Source organism: Scyliorhinus torazame, chromosome 11 (genome assembly GCF_047496885.1).
Source record: "Scyliorhinus torazame isolate Kashiwa2021f chromosome 11, sScyTor2.1, whole genome shotgun sequence".
Lineage (NCBI taxonomy): Eukaryota > Metazoa > Chordata > Chondrichthyes > Carcharhiniformes > Scyliorhinidae > Scyliorhinus > Scyliorhinus torazame.
Genome location: NC_092717.1, coordinates 139,979,357 through 139,995,629, shown reverse-complemented (window position 1 = coordinate 139,995,629; position 16,273 = coordinate 139,979,357). Strand labels below are relative to the sequence as shown.

Genomic DNA, 16,273 nt, shown 5'->3' with positions numbered 1-16,273 from the left:
CCCTTCCGTTCTCACCCAAACTCATCCACCATACCAAACGTATCGTGACCCCTCCACAACTACCCCTCCCAATTACCTCTAAGAACCCGCATAAACACAACCATAACCGCGCATAACACATACAGAGGGTACAAACAGTACAATGGTAGAGCCGCCCCAGGATCTTTTTGCCCTGGAACTTGCGCATATGCACAATCACCGCCTGTGGCGGCTGCTCCCCCACTCTCCGCATCTGCCTCAAGGACCCGTGGGCCCAGTCCACCTCCAGGGCCCTGTCGAACACCTTGTACTCCAACTTCACTAACATCTTTGCGACGTAGCCCATGGCACTCATTCCTTCCACGCTCTCTAGAAGGCCCACAGTACGAAGAGTTTGCCACCGCGATTCTCCTGGTCATCCACCATCGCACGCAGCACTTTGCAGACATCCCCCAGGATCGCCATCTGAGCCTTCAGTGACACAATCCAGTCATTAGGGGCTGTTTAGCACAGGGCTAAATCGCTGGCTTTGAAAGCAGACCAAAGCAGGCCAGCAGCACGGTTCAATTCCCGTAACAGCCTCCCCGAACAGGCGCCGGAATGTGGCGACTAGGGGCTTTTCACAGTAACTTCATTTGAAGCCTACTTGTGACAATAAGCAATTTTCATTTCATTTCATTCTGGTCGGGCACCACCTTTTCCACTTCTTGGATCGTCGCCCAGATGCCTTCAGGTGCTTCTCCACCCGATCCAAGGTCCCGCATAGAGGTGCATCTGCCCCTCAATCTCACTCGAACAATGTCCCAGCATCTCTTTACGTTGCTACCGAAATTCCTCCTTAATAAAGCTCATCAGTTGCCCCATCGGCAGTTTCACCATTGACAATGACCCTTGCCTCTCCGCCATCTTCCCAGCGTGTGCTGCGTCACAGGTCTCCTCCAACTCTTGGGCCAGGGCTTTCACGGACTTTATCTGGATTTTATACCCTGTGAACATCCCAATCCAGGAAGAACTGATCACCTACCACTCTCCTCACTTTATCCATCAAAAGCTCCCATTAATTGGATAGAAAGGACCAAACCAGCACCTCAAGGTAGGAGCCATCTCATGTGCAACCGATCGAATCATGGCTGCCACCGGAAGTCCAGGAAGAACATTTTGGACAGTTCCTCAACCGTGAATCCACAGTGCTAGCTGTTACCCTTATCTATCCCCCAGTACTCTGTGGTAGCATCCTTGGGTGAACCTGCATTGATTGGAAAAATGCAACAAGCATTCATACAGCTGAAAAGCAACAACGTTGGTGACCCCAATGGTATTCCAGCTGAGGTCTTCCAAGCTGGCGGATGTTTGTTCACATCAAGACTCCATGCACCCATCGTAGGGATTTGGGAGGAGAAATAACTCCTCTATGCTCTATGACAACAAGAAGAAAGGTAAGTCATATCATGGACTCTTGTCCGTTGCAGGGAAAAAACCCTGACAGGCATTCGACTGAATCGCCTACTTCTTGTGGCTGAGGAAATTCTTCCAAAGACAAAGTGTGGCTTTAAACATTCCAGGGGAACTTTTGACATGGTCTTTGTTGCCAGACAAATCCAAGAAAAATGTTGAGAACAACAGTAGGAACTGTAAATTGCATTCATCAACCTGGTCAAAGTGATTGACATAGTAAATTACATGGCTCTGTAGATCGTGCTTCACAGATTTGGATGTCTGAGCAACCTCTTCACGATCCTGCAATTGCTGCATCACATGACTTCAACTGTCTCTGCAACAGGCACCTTAAATCCAGACTGGAATCAAACAAGCCTGTGTAATTGCCCTATACTACTTAGATTCCTGACAGCGGCTATTCACCTCATTCCCTCTGGTGTCAGTGTCTAACTGTAATACACTGCCGATGGTTAACAGCTCCTAATTTGCTTGGTTTTTATTTATTTATGACCTAGCTTCTGTGTGGACTGTATTTTATTTTCATGAAAGTGGGATTGTTGTGAATGTGATACTTCAATAATGTACTTATTTGATTGCTCCAAATCTTTTCCAGAAATGGTTGGGGGAATTGTTGGTAAGCTCAGAAATCAGTTGTAAAACAACATTCTGAACAAGCTAGGGCTTGCTTATTTAACACTTTGACTGATCAGTGTCTTTTATAATATTGTTTTCAATATACTGTCATGCAGTTCAATGTAATTTTAAACCCCGGTTGAGCAGGTTTTTCTTCTTTCAAAAGCCACTTTGCAGACTAAGACAGTCACTGTCTAAAGCAATAAATAAGAAAAAACACAAATTAACCAGGTTGTGAACTTGCTTTTGAAAAGTAAGATTTTTTTAATGGTGCAACTCTTTTGGATAAAGCTTGAAAACCTGATCGCGATCGTCAGAGTTCCTTCCCTTTTATCTCTCAGCCTCCACGTTTCCCTTTCCTGTTTGAAAATGCTCCTTAAAATCTAGCTATTTGACCAAACCTTTGACCATTTACCCTAATATCAGCTTATAACATGCCTGTAGAGCACCATGAGACTTATCATCAACGTACTATATAAATACAAATTATGGATACCATTGATAGATGGATAATACTGACACTATTGTGGCAATTTCAACTGGAGAAGCCATAGTTAAGTGGGAAGTGTAAAATATCACATTGATCCATTGGCAATAGCTCTTCTGAGAGTATTAGACTATATTCTGCAAATAACTGAAGAGATTTCAAGTGTCTTTTTGCTGATGAATATCTGTTATAAAACATTGCTAGAGTTCCTAAAATAGGCACGACCAGGGGCAAAAAACATGGGCCCTGGTGTTTCTTCTCTTTCTGGGCCGCTAATCACCCCCGCCCCCCAATCAAATTATTTGGGTGCCCAAAATTGGGAACCATAGACACAGTGGGATCAAACTATTTCATATAAGTTTCACAAAATTTCTTGGCTTTTGTACTCTGAGCCTCTATTCATAAAGCCCATAGAAAGCTCAGGTTTCAGTACAATATTCTTCATAACCATGGTTTTGTCAGACAATTACGCACAATTCGGGCGTTCGTGTTATGCAACAAACTCTGCTTTTTTGAACCTAGCCCTATGAAATATCCAGACTGCAACATCCATAAAATGTGAACGTCAAGCACTGCAAACAATAATAGTACAAATGAGAATATCTTCAACTAACATATTCTATTACTCCATGACTCCTGGTTTCACTTCCAAGTTCAAAAATGGCAAAACCTAGTGAATTAGGACTAACCAATTCGCCTGCAATAATGTGCTATTTCTATCCTGCTCTGGTAAAAGAAAAGTTATACTTTGCATTGAGTGATAAATATTTTCTCACTGAATTGAAAATAACCACACTTACAAGTGCCCAACATGGAACATTTAATAAAGTAAAGTAATGCAGATGCAGGAAATCTGAAATATAAACAGAAAATGGTAGAAATATTCAGCTGGCCAAGCAGCAACTGTGAAGAGAGTAACAGCGCCATTTCTTTGTTCCTTTTTTAAATATCCTTTCATTGAATGTGAGTGTGCCACTGACAAAAGCAAGATATGTTGCCCATCCCTAATTGCCCTTGAAAAGACGGTGATGAGCAGAGTGTAGGGATAATTAGGACATTTTCCAATTGGTAGGCTGTGCCTCATAGAATTCTGCAAGAATCAAAGCTAGAGCCTCATCTATTTACAATCTATATTAATGACTTGCGACAAAGAAACCAAGAGTAATGTATCTAAATTTGCTAACAACACAAAGTTAGATGTGAAGGTAAGCTGTGAGAAGGCCACAGAGAGGCTGAAAAAGAGATATAGACAGGTTAAAAAAGTGGGCAACATGGTGGCAGATGGATTAAATTGTGGGGAGGTGTGAGGTTATTCAGTTTAATAATAAGAATAGAAAAGCAGAATATTTTTTAAAAGGCGGGAAGTTTTTAAATGCGTGTTCAGACAGACTCGTAAAAGGAACGCAGAAAGCTAGGATGCAGCTACAGCAAGCAATTAGAAGGTAAAAGGTAAATGTCACGTTGGCCTTTATTGCAAGCAGACTAGAGTACAAGAATAAGGAAGTCTTGCTGAAATTGTATAGGACTTTGGTGAGACCACATGTAGAGTAATGAGCACAGTTTAGGTCTCCATATGTCAGGAAGGATATACATGCCTGGAAGATGGTACAAGAAATGGTGACTAGATTGTTCCATGGGATGAAGAGCTTGTCCTGTTATGACGGGTTGAGTAAATTGGGTCTATACTCTCTGGATTAAGTAGAATGAGAGGTGATTTTATTGAAGCATCCAAGCTCCTGAAGGAGCTTGACAGGCTAGACATTGGAATCTAGTACACCGGGGACACAGTTGGGATAGCAGATCGATCGTTCAGGGCTGAGCTGAGAAATGTCTTTAATCAAAACATTGTAAATCTTTGAAATTGTCTACCCCAGACAGTTGTCGATGCTCCATCAATGAGTATTTTCAAGACTGAGAGAGGCACTTATCTCTCAGGGAATCAAGAGATATGCGTAGTGGGCAGCAAAGTTTGGTTGAGGTAGAAACACAGCCATGGGCATATTGAATGGTGGAGCAGCCTCGAGGGTCCACATGGTTGACTCCTGCTCCTAATTCTCATGTTCTTAAGCACAACCTTCTATCACACTGCTGTTTGTGATACTTTACTGTATTCAGATTGATTGCCACATAGGCCCACAAAACAACTGTGCCACCATTCAAAATAATTCATTGGCTACAAAGTATTTTTGGCTCCTAGGGGTGTGCAACGTACTATATGCATATTGGGTTGTTCTAGGGGTGTTATATAACTGCAAATGTTTCTTTCTGAGAAGATGGCAGCATGGTAGCACAGTGGTTAGCACTGTTGCCTCATAGCGCCTGGGACCATGGTTCGATTCCCTGCTTGAGTCACTGTCTGTGTGGAGTCTGCACATTCTCCCTGTGTCTGCATAGGTTTCCTCCGGGTGCTCCGGTTTCCTCCCACAAGTCCTGAAAGATGTGCTCGTTAGGTGAATTGGACATTCTGAATTCTCCCTCAGTGTACCCAAGGGTGGCGACGAGGGGATCTTCACAGTAACTTCATTGCGGTGTTAATGTAAGCCTACTTGTGACACTGATAAAGAATATTATTGTATTATGGTTAATATAGAGGAAACATTTCAAGATTTATGTGTCATCATGACTCAGAAGCTGGTACCCTCACCATTGAGTCAGAATGTTGTGGGTAGAACCTTGGCACAGCAGTGCAGTGCAGTACCGAGTGAGTGCTGCAGTGTCAGAGTTGTCACCTTTCAGTTGAGATGTTGAATCAAGCCCTTTCAGCTGGACGTAAAAGTTCCATGGAACTATTTTGAAGAGTAGGGAGTTATCCCAAGTGTCCTGTCCAAGATTTATCCCTCAATCAACGTCATAAAAGCTGATTTTCTGGTATGCTACTGTTAGTGAGTTTCGTGTCTGGAAATTGGCTTCTGTATTTCCTATGTTACAACAATGATCCCACTTCAAAAGTAATACTTTGATTGTAAAGTGCTTAGGGACATCCAGTGGTCTTAAAGGAGTTAAATTAATGTGTCTTTCGTTTTTCCTCCTTTAAACAACAATGATGTTTAAAACATGTTTTTTTGTCCATTTCTTGTGGTTTTTGTATAAGAAATTTTTTATTGCGTTTTGATCTGACTTGTATGCTATCTCTCAGGTCTTCAGGACTCTTCAGTCTGATTGATAGTCTCTGGCCTCCATTGATTCCTCCAAAGGTCCATGGCCAAAGCCAAGGCAGCCAAGAGGTAATACGAATATATAAAAACCATGGATGCATATTCAACAGGCACTATCTTTAATGTGAGATTAACTCCTGTGAGCGTTCTCCTGCTGAATTTTAGATTGAAAACCCAGAGTTACATTGTTACTTTTACAGTAATGTGAATTCAAAGGCATTTTGTACCAATCGCAAAATGGTGGTTTATCTCTGTATTAATAATAATAATAATCTTTATTGTCACAAGTAGGCTTACATTAACATTGCAATGAAGTTACTGTGATAATCCCCTAGTCACCACATTCCGGCACCTGTTCGGATACACTGAAGGAGAATTCAGAATGTCCAATTCACCTAACAGCACATCTTTCTGGACTTGTGAGAGGAAACCGGAGCACCCAGAAGAAACCGGAGCAGACACGGAGAAAATGTGCAGACTCTGCACAGACAGTGACCCAAGACTAGAATTGAACCCGCGTCCCTGGCACTGTGAGGCAGCAGTGCTAACACCGTGCCACCTTTATTCTGCAGAGTTTGAATAATAAGTGCAAAATGCCAATAAAAATATTTTTCAAAAATAAAATTCTGCAACTTTCAATAGCATGGATTAGGATACTTGCTCTGGAGCCCATTTTCTGATTTGATACATGGGGCCAACTATAATATTGACCGGAGCATATCTATATTTTAGTTGCTATGACAGTAAGCAGTAATCATTTTTAAATTACATTGGCTATCAAAAAATAATACAGCATTACTCTCATAATCAGAATAAACAAAGTTAAAATCCTGGAACTCCCTTCCTAATAGCCCTGTGCATGTACCTTCACCATGTGGACTTCAACAGTTCAAGAATATTGCTCACTACCACCTTCTGGTGTCTCCAGCTACAGTCACATCCCATGAGCATTGTTTTAACTTCACTTTCCTTGTTAAATGTTTAATTGTATGACATATTTCTTTGGTAGCTGATTAATCAGTTGAATTGATTGTACTGTGTTTAAAGTGGTTTTTGAAAGTTAAGAAATATTGTTTGCATTAAAATTCATTACAATCTTTTAAAAATAATTGCTTGAGGGTTCTAGTGATCCTTGCAAAACTGCATTCGTTACCAATTCTTCTTGCCCTCAAAATGGCGATATCCCTTCTTATTGTCAATAATGTTTGAATAGATTAAATAAAGGAAAATTTTACAAAAATAATTCAGCACTGTATGTCATTTGCAATCTAGATTAGATGTAATTCTCCTAACACGAGGTGATTTTTTTTTTTTCTAGCATGTAGATTTGTCCACTGACATGTTTCTGCCCGCTCCGAGTTTTTGCTATATACTTACCCCTCTTCCAGGGGAAGGGGGAGTAGATGTGCTTCAGAATGAAAGTGTCTCTGACCTCTATCAACCTTCAACACTGCATGATTTAAAGCATATTTGTCAGGTAATTAGATGTTCTGTGAATATGCCAAATAATGTTAAGCTTCTATGGAAGAATTGAAGGTCTTGCGGTGCAGTTGGTAGCGTTGCTGCAGCTGAGCCAGTAGCTCCAGATTCGAGTCCCATCCCAGGTCAAGGAGATTTTATGGTCAAGATTAGTCCATCCACCCTCCAAAAAAAGGCCTTAGAAATTAAATTTTGGAGAGATTGAAAAATAAACAGGAACATGGGCAACACATTCATTTTTACAACCTGTGCTCTCCCTGCCAGCGACTCAGGGCAAGGTATCCCACCTCTTTCGATCCCCCTTGACCCCTTCCACCAGTCCTGTTAGGTTCCATCTGTGCATTGTCACCCAGTTATGCACAATCTGGATCCCCAAATACATAAACTGAACACTGGCAATCTTGAATGGCAGGGCCCCCAAATTTGTGTTCCTTCCTAACTCATTCACCAGGAAAATCTCACTATTTCCTATGTTCAATTTATACCCTGCGAAGACCCCATATTTTCCCAGCAATGTCATAATTTTTCCCATCGAATGAATCCACTATGTATGGCAGCAACTGTCTGCATATAACGCCACCCTAAGCTCCCTACCCCCCTCACAATCCCCTGCCACTCCTCCGAGGCGCAAAGCGCAATCGCCAATGCTCTATAGCCAGTGCAAACAATATTGTGACTGCAGGTATCCCTGCCTCGTTCCCCTATCTAGCTTAAAAAATATTGACTCCACCCATTCATTTGTACACTCGCCTTGGAGGATGCATAGAGTAATCATATCCATGTCACAAATGTCGGCCCGAACCCAAAACTCCTCAAGGTCTCGAACAAATATCACCACTGAATTGAAGGCCTTCTCCTTCATCCATCGATACTATGACCTCCAGCATCCTACTGCCCGACGGGGTCATGACCACATCCAGTTGCTGGAGAACTGCCGCCCCTTCATAAACCCTGTCTGATCTTCTGCCACTATCTCCGACACACACCCTTCCAATTGCCTGGCCAGGAACATGGCCAGAATCTTTACATTCGTATTTAATAGCAGGATGAGCCTGTATGATCTGCATTCCAATGGGTTCTTGTCTTTCTTTGGAATCAAAGAAATAGAGGCCTGCGCCAGCATGTCCTGTAGCTTGCCCCCCTCTCCAATGCCTCATGAAACATACTCAGGAGGTGTGGGGACAACTCCCCCAAAAAGTGTTTATAAAATTTGGCCGGGAAGCCATCCAGCCCTGACACCTTCCCCAGCTGACTCAACCCCATCCCCTCTACTATATCCTGCAATTTTAGTGGCTCCTCCAACACCTGCCGCCTCTCCTCCCCCATCTCCGAGAACACTAACCCATCCACGAAATACCCCATATCCGCCTTTTCCACCCCAGGCTCAGAACTATACAACCCCGTAAAAGTCTTCAAAAAACGCGTGCCCCCCCCGCCCTCTGCCGCCCTCACCTGCGCAATGTCCTGTGCTGCCACTTGTTTCCTCAAGCGATGTCCCAGCAGCTAACTAGCCTTCTCACCATACTTGTATTGGGCACTTCTTCGCTATGGAGCTGACCTACCGCCTTTCTCACCATCAATCAGTCAAACTGCCCCTATCAGTCCTTCCTTTCTGCCAAAAGCTCCCTAGTGTGGCCGCCGAGTATCTACGGTCCACCTCCACAATACCCTCCAGCAACCTCCCCTGCTCGTCTCTCTCAACCTTATCTTACGGGCCTTAAACGCAATCACCCCCACCACTCTGGACCACCGCCTTCAGCACCTCACAGAACGTGACTGCAGAGACCCCATCACTTTGATTGAATTCTACATAATCCTTTATAGCCAATTGCTTTAAAAAAAATTATCTGTCTATAACCCCGAATCGATTCTCCACCCCGGTCTCTGTACCCACCCCAACTCAATAATAATAATCTTTATTAGTGTCACAAGTAGGCTTATATTGACATTGCAATGAAGTTACTGTGAAAATCCCCTAGTAGCCACACTACGGCGCTTGTTCGGGTACACTGATGGAGAATTCAGAATGCCCAATTCACCTAACAAGCACATGTTTCAGGACTTGTGGGAGGAAACCCGAGTACCCGGAAGAAACCCACACAGACACGGGGAGAACGTGCAGATTCCACCCAGACAGTGACCCAAGACGGGAATCGAACCCGGGTCCCTGGCACTGTGAAGCAACAGTGCTGTGAAGCAACAATGCTAACCACTATGCTACTGTCCAGCCTAACATCAACATAATGCAGCATATGATCAAGATGACTATACCTGCACACCCTGTCCTCATCATCTCCACCAGCACCTCCTTCCCCACCACAAAATAAATCAATTCTCGAGTATACCCGGTGGACATGGGTGAAAAAGGAGTATTCTCTCTCACCCAGGTGCCTAAACCTCCATTTGGTCAATCCCTCCCAAGTGTTACATAAACACCACTAACTTCGCCATCCCTGTTCTCGTCACAGACTTGGGCTTTGACTGGCCCAGCACACGTTTAAAATCACCCCCCATTATTACCTTGTGGGAATCCAGATCTGGGATGTTTGCTAGTAACTTTTTCATGAAGTCCCCATCATCCCTATTGGGCGCATGCACATTGACCAGAATCACCGGCATCCCGCCAACCTCCCACTCACCATCGCAAACCTACCCCTAAACCCCCCCCCCCCCCCCCCCCCCCCAAGTCCTGCACCTCTCTCATCACTGTAAATGCCACTTTTTTACTGAATAACATCACGACCACACCCCCTTGCCTTAGAATCAAACCCTGAGTGGAAACTTTGTGCCACCCACCCCTTCCTCAACCGTACCTGATCTTTTACTCACAAATGTGTTTCCTGCAACAAAATCACATCTGTGTTTAAACTCTTTAGGTACGTAAACACCCTGGATCTTTTGACTGGCCCACTCAACTCTCAGACATTCCAGGTTACAATCCTAACCTGAGGCTTTCGACCTCCTGCTCTATTAAGATCCGCCATCATCTCCAACTCCCACACCCACCCAATTATCCACTCCCCAGCTGACTTGAGCCCACCAAAATGGCTGCCCCCTCCATCTTCCCCTAGATCCAACTGAAAAAACAACTGCATCGCCAACCTACCCCTCCCTCTCCTTTCCCCCTACTGCTCCCCACCTTCCTTCCCTGGATACTCAGCACAGCCCCCTCCCCCACTCTGTTTACATTTACTAGCATATCATACGAGCATGGGGACTCCTACCTGGAGGCCCAAACAAAGGATCTCACCTCCACCACCCATCTCACCCATGCCCCGCTCCTTTTACTCCAGCCACTCCCCTTGTCAACTCATCACGCTCCCCACCGTGACAAGGAGTCCCACGTTCCCCACCTTCCCAAAGCTCCCCACTACCTTTTCCTAACTGGGTATCGTGGGCAGAAAAACCCAACCACAGCAAGAAATGCACATCATCATCATCATCACACATATAGGCGAAAATCAATTTTAAAAATTTTAAAGTATTTTTATTCAATTTTTAACATTTTCAAAAAAAATCAATAACATAATAGCAATACAATTTAATAAAATCTTGACAAACCGTGAAAAGATACAACTCAAACCATCCCTCAACCTCCCCAGCCCTTGGTCCCGGTCAAAATCATTTGCCGAAAAGCAAATTACTGCAGATGCTGGAATCTGAAACCAAAAAGAAAACGGTTGCCCTGGGTTTCTGTGGCTATGACTCATCTTTCATTCTCACTCCACAGTATAAATATTTCCCACTTTCTCTATTAACTTTAACAAAGAGTCATTGGACTCGAAAAGTTAGCTCTTTTCTCTCCCTACAGATGCTGCCAGGCCTCCTGAGATTTTCCAGCATTTTCTTTTTAAAATCATTTGCTTCTTCTGTTGTCTGAAAATCCCCTGGAATGTCACCCACAACTTGGTGGGGTACAACATCCCAAAACAAACTTTGTGCTCGCTTCCCCAGCCAGTTCTACACCCCACCCCCCAAAAAAAAAATCAAGCATCTGAGTGCTCCCCAGTCACTCCCCTTCAAGTTAAACCATTGCCTTCCAGCCCTTTCCCTTGCCTCTTTCCTGTCTCAGCACCACCCACCCCAATCGTGGTTTTGCCCTTTTAACCCCTTCTGAAACCCCTGCGTCGCCACAGTGATTCTGGCAAACTGTATTTTTAATGAGTATTCATGATATTCAAATCAATGCAAATGTGGGTTATGACATGGTGCAGCAGGCTACCCAACCTGCTATGAAAGGTCAGGAGCTGAAAATTACACTGCCAGGAAATGACTTTTGGGCAAGAAAATTCTGCTCATTGGATCAGGAATAAAACATACAGCCTGTGAAGCCTGCTCTACCATTCAGATCATGGCTTATCTGAGGTTTCAACTCCACTTTCCTACACACTCCCCATATTCTTTGATTCCCTGAGAGACCAAAAATCTGTCTACCCAGCCTTAAATGTATTTAATGATAGAGAATCCCACAACTCTCTGGGGTAGAGAATTCCAAAGGTTCTTAATTCTTTGAGTGAAATAAGTTCTCCCCATCTCAACCTGAAATGATTGACATTCTGAGACTGTGACCCTGTATTTTAGATTCCCGGCAAACCGAAACCATCTCTCAGCATCTACCATATGTTGTGATTATTTGTAAATAAATACAATTCAAACAAGCTTGGAATTTATTACACTTAAAAGGTTGAGGCCATGTTGACCTAAGACATTAACATTTGGAAAGGTGAGATCATAAACTCTTTGTGAATGTACTTAGCTAAAGAACTGGAGACATGAAGTTTGTAGTTATTCAATAAAGGATAAGTTATTAAGGAAAGCTTTGGCATTAAAGGATAGTTAATTTGCATTTCTACCTGGGAACTGGTTGTGTATGTCACATTATCAAGGATATGGGTCGAGTAGGCAAGGTTGGAAAAGCAACTAAAATGCTCTGTCAGGGACTTACGGTGACGGCGAGCGGGAGGCGGCCGCACAATGGAGGGCTCCCGTTCGGGAACGGCATTTTCGGGGCTTTAAGCCCGGTCCCAGGGTCCACGGAGGCGGCAGAAGCAGGGAGATGGCACGGAGGAGGCACAGTGAAGACACAGGAGGAAAAAAAAAACAAAGAAAAATTGTCGAGGGTGAGCAAAAAAAACGGCCGATAAAAAAACAGCTGAAGGTCACCAAGGAAAATGGAGGCTGGAGCACCAGGGAACGCCGCACTGCTTACGGCTGAAGAAATAACTAAGGTAATGGCTGCGGAATTTGAAAAGCAGTCGGCGCAGATTTCGAAATGCATGGAGACGGTGAGGAAGGAGCTTTTGAGAGAGGGAGGTTTTGAGTGTGCTGGTGGAGGAGGCGGTTTCCCCGGTGAGGACGGAGGTGGCGAGCGCAGTGGCGGAGGTGCGAGAGCAAGGGGAGGCGCTGAAGGAAGTGGAGGAGACGGTATTGCAGCACGGTGATCAACTTGCCTCGATGGGGAAAGAGATGCGGAAGGTGATGGACACTAACAAGGATCTGCGAGGAAAAATGGAAGACCTGGAAAACAGATCCAGGCGACAGAATTTGAGGACTGTTGGGTTGCCCGAAGGAGTTGAAGGACCGAAGCCGACTGAGTATTTTGCCGCGATGCTGGCAAAACTATTGGGGGAGGGGGAGGATCCCTCCCGATATGAACTTGATTGGGCTCATCGGTCGTGGAGGCCTGTACCAAAGGCGAGTGAGCCACCAAGGGCAGTGACTCTGTGCTTCCGTAGGTACAGGGTGAAGGAGAAGGTCCTGAGCTGGGCCAAGCAGAAGCGGGTGGTGCAGTGGGCTGGAGCTGGTATACGTGTATACCAGGACTTTACGGTGGAGCTGGCAAGGAAGCGGGCTGCCTTCAACCGGGTGAAGAGGGCACTGTACATTAGCAAGGTGCGGTGCGGCATTGTATATCCAGCGAAGCTGAGGGTGACTTACAAGCTCAGGGACTTTTATTTTGGAACGGCGGAAGCAGCGGAGGAGTTTGCGAAAGCAGAAGGACTGTGGCAGAACTGACAAATTGAGGAATGGCCATGTGCCGATGTAACCTCATGACTGTATTTTCTTCTTTTTTGTATTACTGTGCGCGGGTGTAGAGGCTAAAGGAGCCAATGTGGTATATATTTGGGCAAGGGAAGGGACGGGACTTTCACTCGAAATGAGGGTTCTTTGGGGTGTAGGTGGATATGCGGGGTTTGTGTGCTAAAAGGGGATCTTTGGGCTTTCCTAAGGCCGGGCAAGTGGGAAAGGGACCCGGGCGGGGGCCTCCACGCTGGCCGGTTTAAGCCGGCCAGTGAACGGGAGTGAGGTGGGGGGAGGGGCTGCGGCCATCGGAGCCTGGCAGAACAGGGTCCGAGTGGTCTAGCCGGGGTGGAAAGTTGGGGGGAAGGAACCGAGGTTGGGAGGAGGAGTTTTACAAGAAGCAGTGGACGGGAGGGGCTGGAGACCTGGGGTTGGGGGGGGGGGGGGGGGGGGGGGGGTGTAGTGCTGTGTAAGATTAAGGGTGACTACGGGTAAACCCTGATTCCTTTTTGTCATTTGTTTATGTAAACATGCGGGTTGAGGTTTGGGGGTTGGTGGGTAAATGGGATCGTTGTTATTATGGGGACTGACATATCTTGCTGATTATTGTTTATTGTTGATGGATGTAAATGTGGGAGAAAATGTGAAAAAGGAGAATAAAAAATTTTTTTTTTTTTAAATGCTCTCAGCTTTAGGCCGTACGTGGCTTGTAGCTCCATGGAAGTCAAGGGATAAACTAAGATCTACATCTGAAATAGAGTAAATCCTAGGTCCATTAGTCTTTATGCAGGATGTGAGTTGGAGCTGGTTATCAGTATAAGTCAAAATTGGAAGGAGATAATTTACGAATATTTATTCAGCTGGAAGCTAAAGGAAGGGTTCTACAGTAATCCTCAATAAAAAGCAGTTAACGTAGTTGCACTGGGAGTTCTGGAAGTGTTCAGCTTGGTTGCAGTTGAAACCATAACAGTGGCACATTGGAGATGTTTAAGCCACTGTGCAATTTATCTCAGGGAGGCCCGTGCTGGAGTTGTGGAATCCGGAGTTCATGTTGGTAAAGAAATTGGAGGATCACTTAGCCAAAAACTAATGAATGGAAGGACCTCCTTAAAACCTTGTACCTTGGTTAATAGCTTGAACACTGAAGAGAAATCAAAGTGAATTCCTGAGAGTGGAGGTTGGATTGGTCCCGAGAAAAGTCAGTGAACCTTCAATATTTCATGAATTAAGGGAACTTTTGGACAGGGGCCGGGGTAGAACTGAGTTTATACCACAAGTTTTTGTACACCATTGTATTACGGTAATGATCTTTACTTTAATTCTTTTTATATGCAGTGAAGTTGGCTTTTGTTTAAAAACGTTAAATCTTGTGGCATGTTCCTGTCGGTTAATTGATGGGTTTTCAGATTTCATTTTAAAATGTTAATAGTCCCTAACTACATCGAGCCCCCTCAGAATTTTGTATGTTTCAATGTGATTACCTCTCATTCTTCTACACTCCAGAGAATATGGGCCCAATTACTCAACCTCTCAATCTGGTGAACTTTCACTGTACTGCTTCCAATTTAAGTATATCCTTACTTAAATATGAAGATGAAAACTGCACAGAGTATTCCAGATGTGATCTCACCAAAGCCTTGTACAATTATAGCAAGACCAATTTATTCCTGTACTACAATCCCCTTGCTGTAAAAGCCTACAGTGATTTGCCTTCCTAATTGTTTGCTGCACCTGAATGCTAAATTTCTGCATTCGTATGATTACACCAAAATCTCTCTGAACATCAATGTTTGCTAATTTCACTTTTTTTTAAAATTCTACTTCAGGACCAAAGTTAATAACCTCACACTTCCGCACATTTTACTCCATCTACCATCTTGTTGCCCACTCATTCAACATATCGATATATCTTTGCAACCTCTCTGTATTCTCCCTACAGTCTCCTTTTCCATCTAGCTTTGTTTCATCAGAGAACCTAGATACGTGACTCTTTGAGTCTTCATTTAAGTAATTAATATAGATTAGAAATAGCTGAGGCCCCAGCACTGACCCTTGCAGCACTCCACCAGTCACAGCCTTCTAACTTGGCAATGCCCCGTTTGTGCCCACTCTTTGTCTCCTGTCTGTTGAGCAATCCTCCATCCAGGCTAATATATTAACCCCAACACCATGAGCCCTTATCTTCCCTAAAGTCTTTTGGAAATCCAGGTATACGGCATCTACTTTACCTTACCTTATAGTCACATCCTCAAAAAGCTCAATTTGTCAAATAGAATTTTCCTTCTGTAAACCATATTAACATGTTCAAGTCATACTAAACTTTCCTAAGTGCATTGTTAAGACTATCAATAATTGATTCTTTTTTTTTTTTTTAATTCCAATTAAGGAGCAATTTAGTATGGCTAATCCACCTACCCTGCATATCTTTGGGTTGTGGGGGTGAGACCCATCCAAACACAGGGAGAATGTGTAAACTCCACATGGACAGTGACCCGGGACTGGGATTGAACTGGGTCCTTGACGCCGTGAGGCAGCAGTGCTAATCACTGTGCCACCCTATCAATAATTGATTTGAGCACTTTCCTAATGGCGAACTGGCTTGTAGTTCCCTGCTTTCTCTCTCCCTCCTTTCTTGAAAAGCAGCAAACCATTCAGACCATTTAGAAAATCTGAACCCAAGGGAATAACTCAGGTAGATCAAAAATTTATAACATTCATCATCAAGGAGGGTTTTAAAATATAAAATATGGATGATTAGGATTGTATAAAAATTAGATTGTTTTTGCTAGAAAATGGTAACAGTGAGCATTATGACAATGCCCTATTTAAAAAACATCCTTTTGCCGAAACTAAACTATAAAGTTATTTTTAAGAAACAGAATATTCCATTTCATATTCAAAGAAATGGTGTTCTGCACATACAAGTAATTTGAACTACTAACTTTTCATCATAAAGTAAGTAAAGTTGCCACAGTCCCAGATGACCATAAGCTGTTTTTCCCTTTGAGAGGGACAGTTGTCTGGTGGTGATTTAACCTAAGGATCGCCACATCTCAGGCGAGGGACAGGTTGAGAAGGTGGG

General features: G+C 43.9%; 1 protein-coding gene across 4 annotated transcripts in view; it reads left to right on the top strand.

Annotated features, from left to right (window-relative positions):
* Positions 1-16,273, top strand: part of spidr (scaffold protein involved in DNA repair) — a 452,785-nt gene that overhangs the window by 393,016 nt on the left and 43,496 nt on the right. For all 4 annotated transcript variants that reach the window (XM_072467811.1, XM_072467809.1, XM_072467808.1 and 1 more), the window contains exons 12-13: positions 5,673-5,760; positions 7,010-7,168. In XM_072467811.1, the coding sequence (XP_072323912.1) occupies positions 5,673-5,760; positions 7,010-7,168 (247 nt within the window). The remainder of the gene's footprint in view (positions 1-5,672; positions 5,761-7,009; positions 7,169-16,273) is intronic.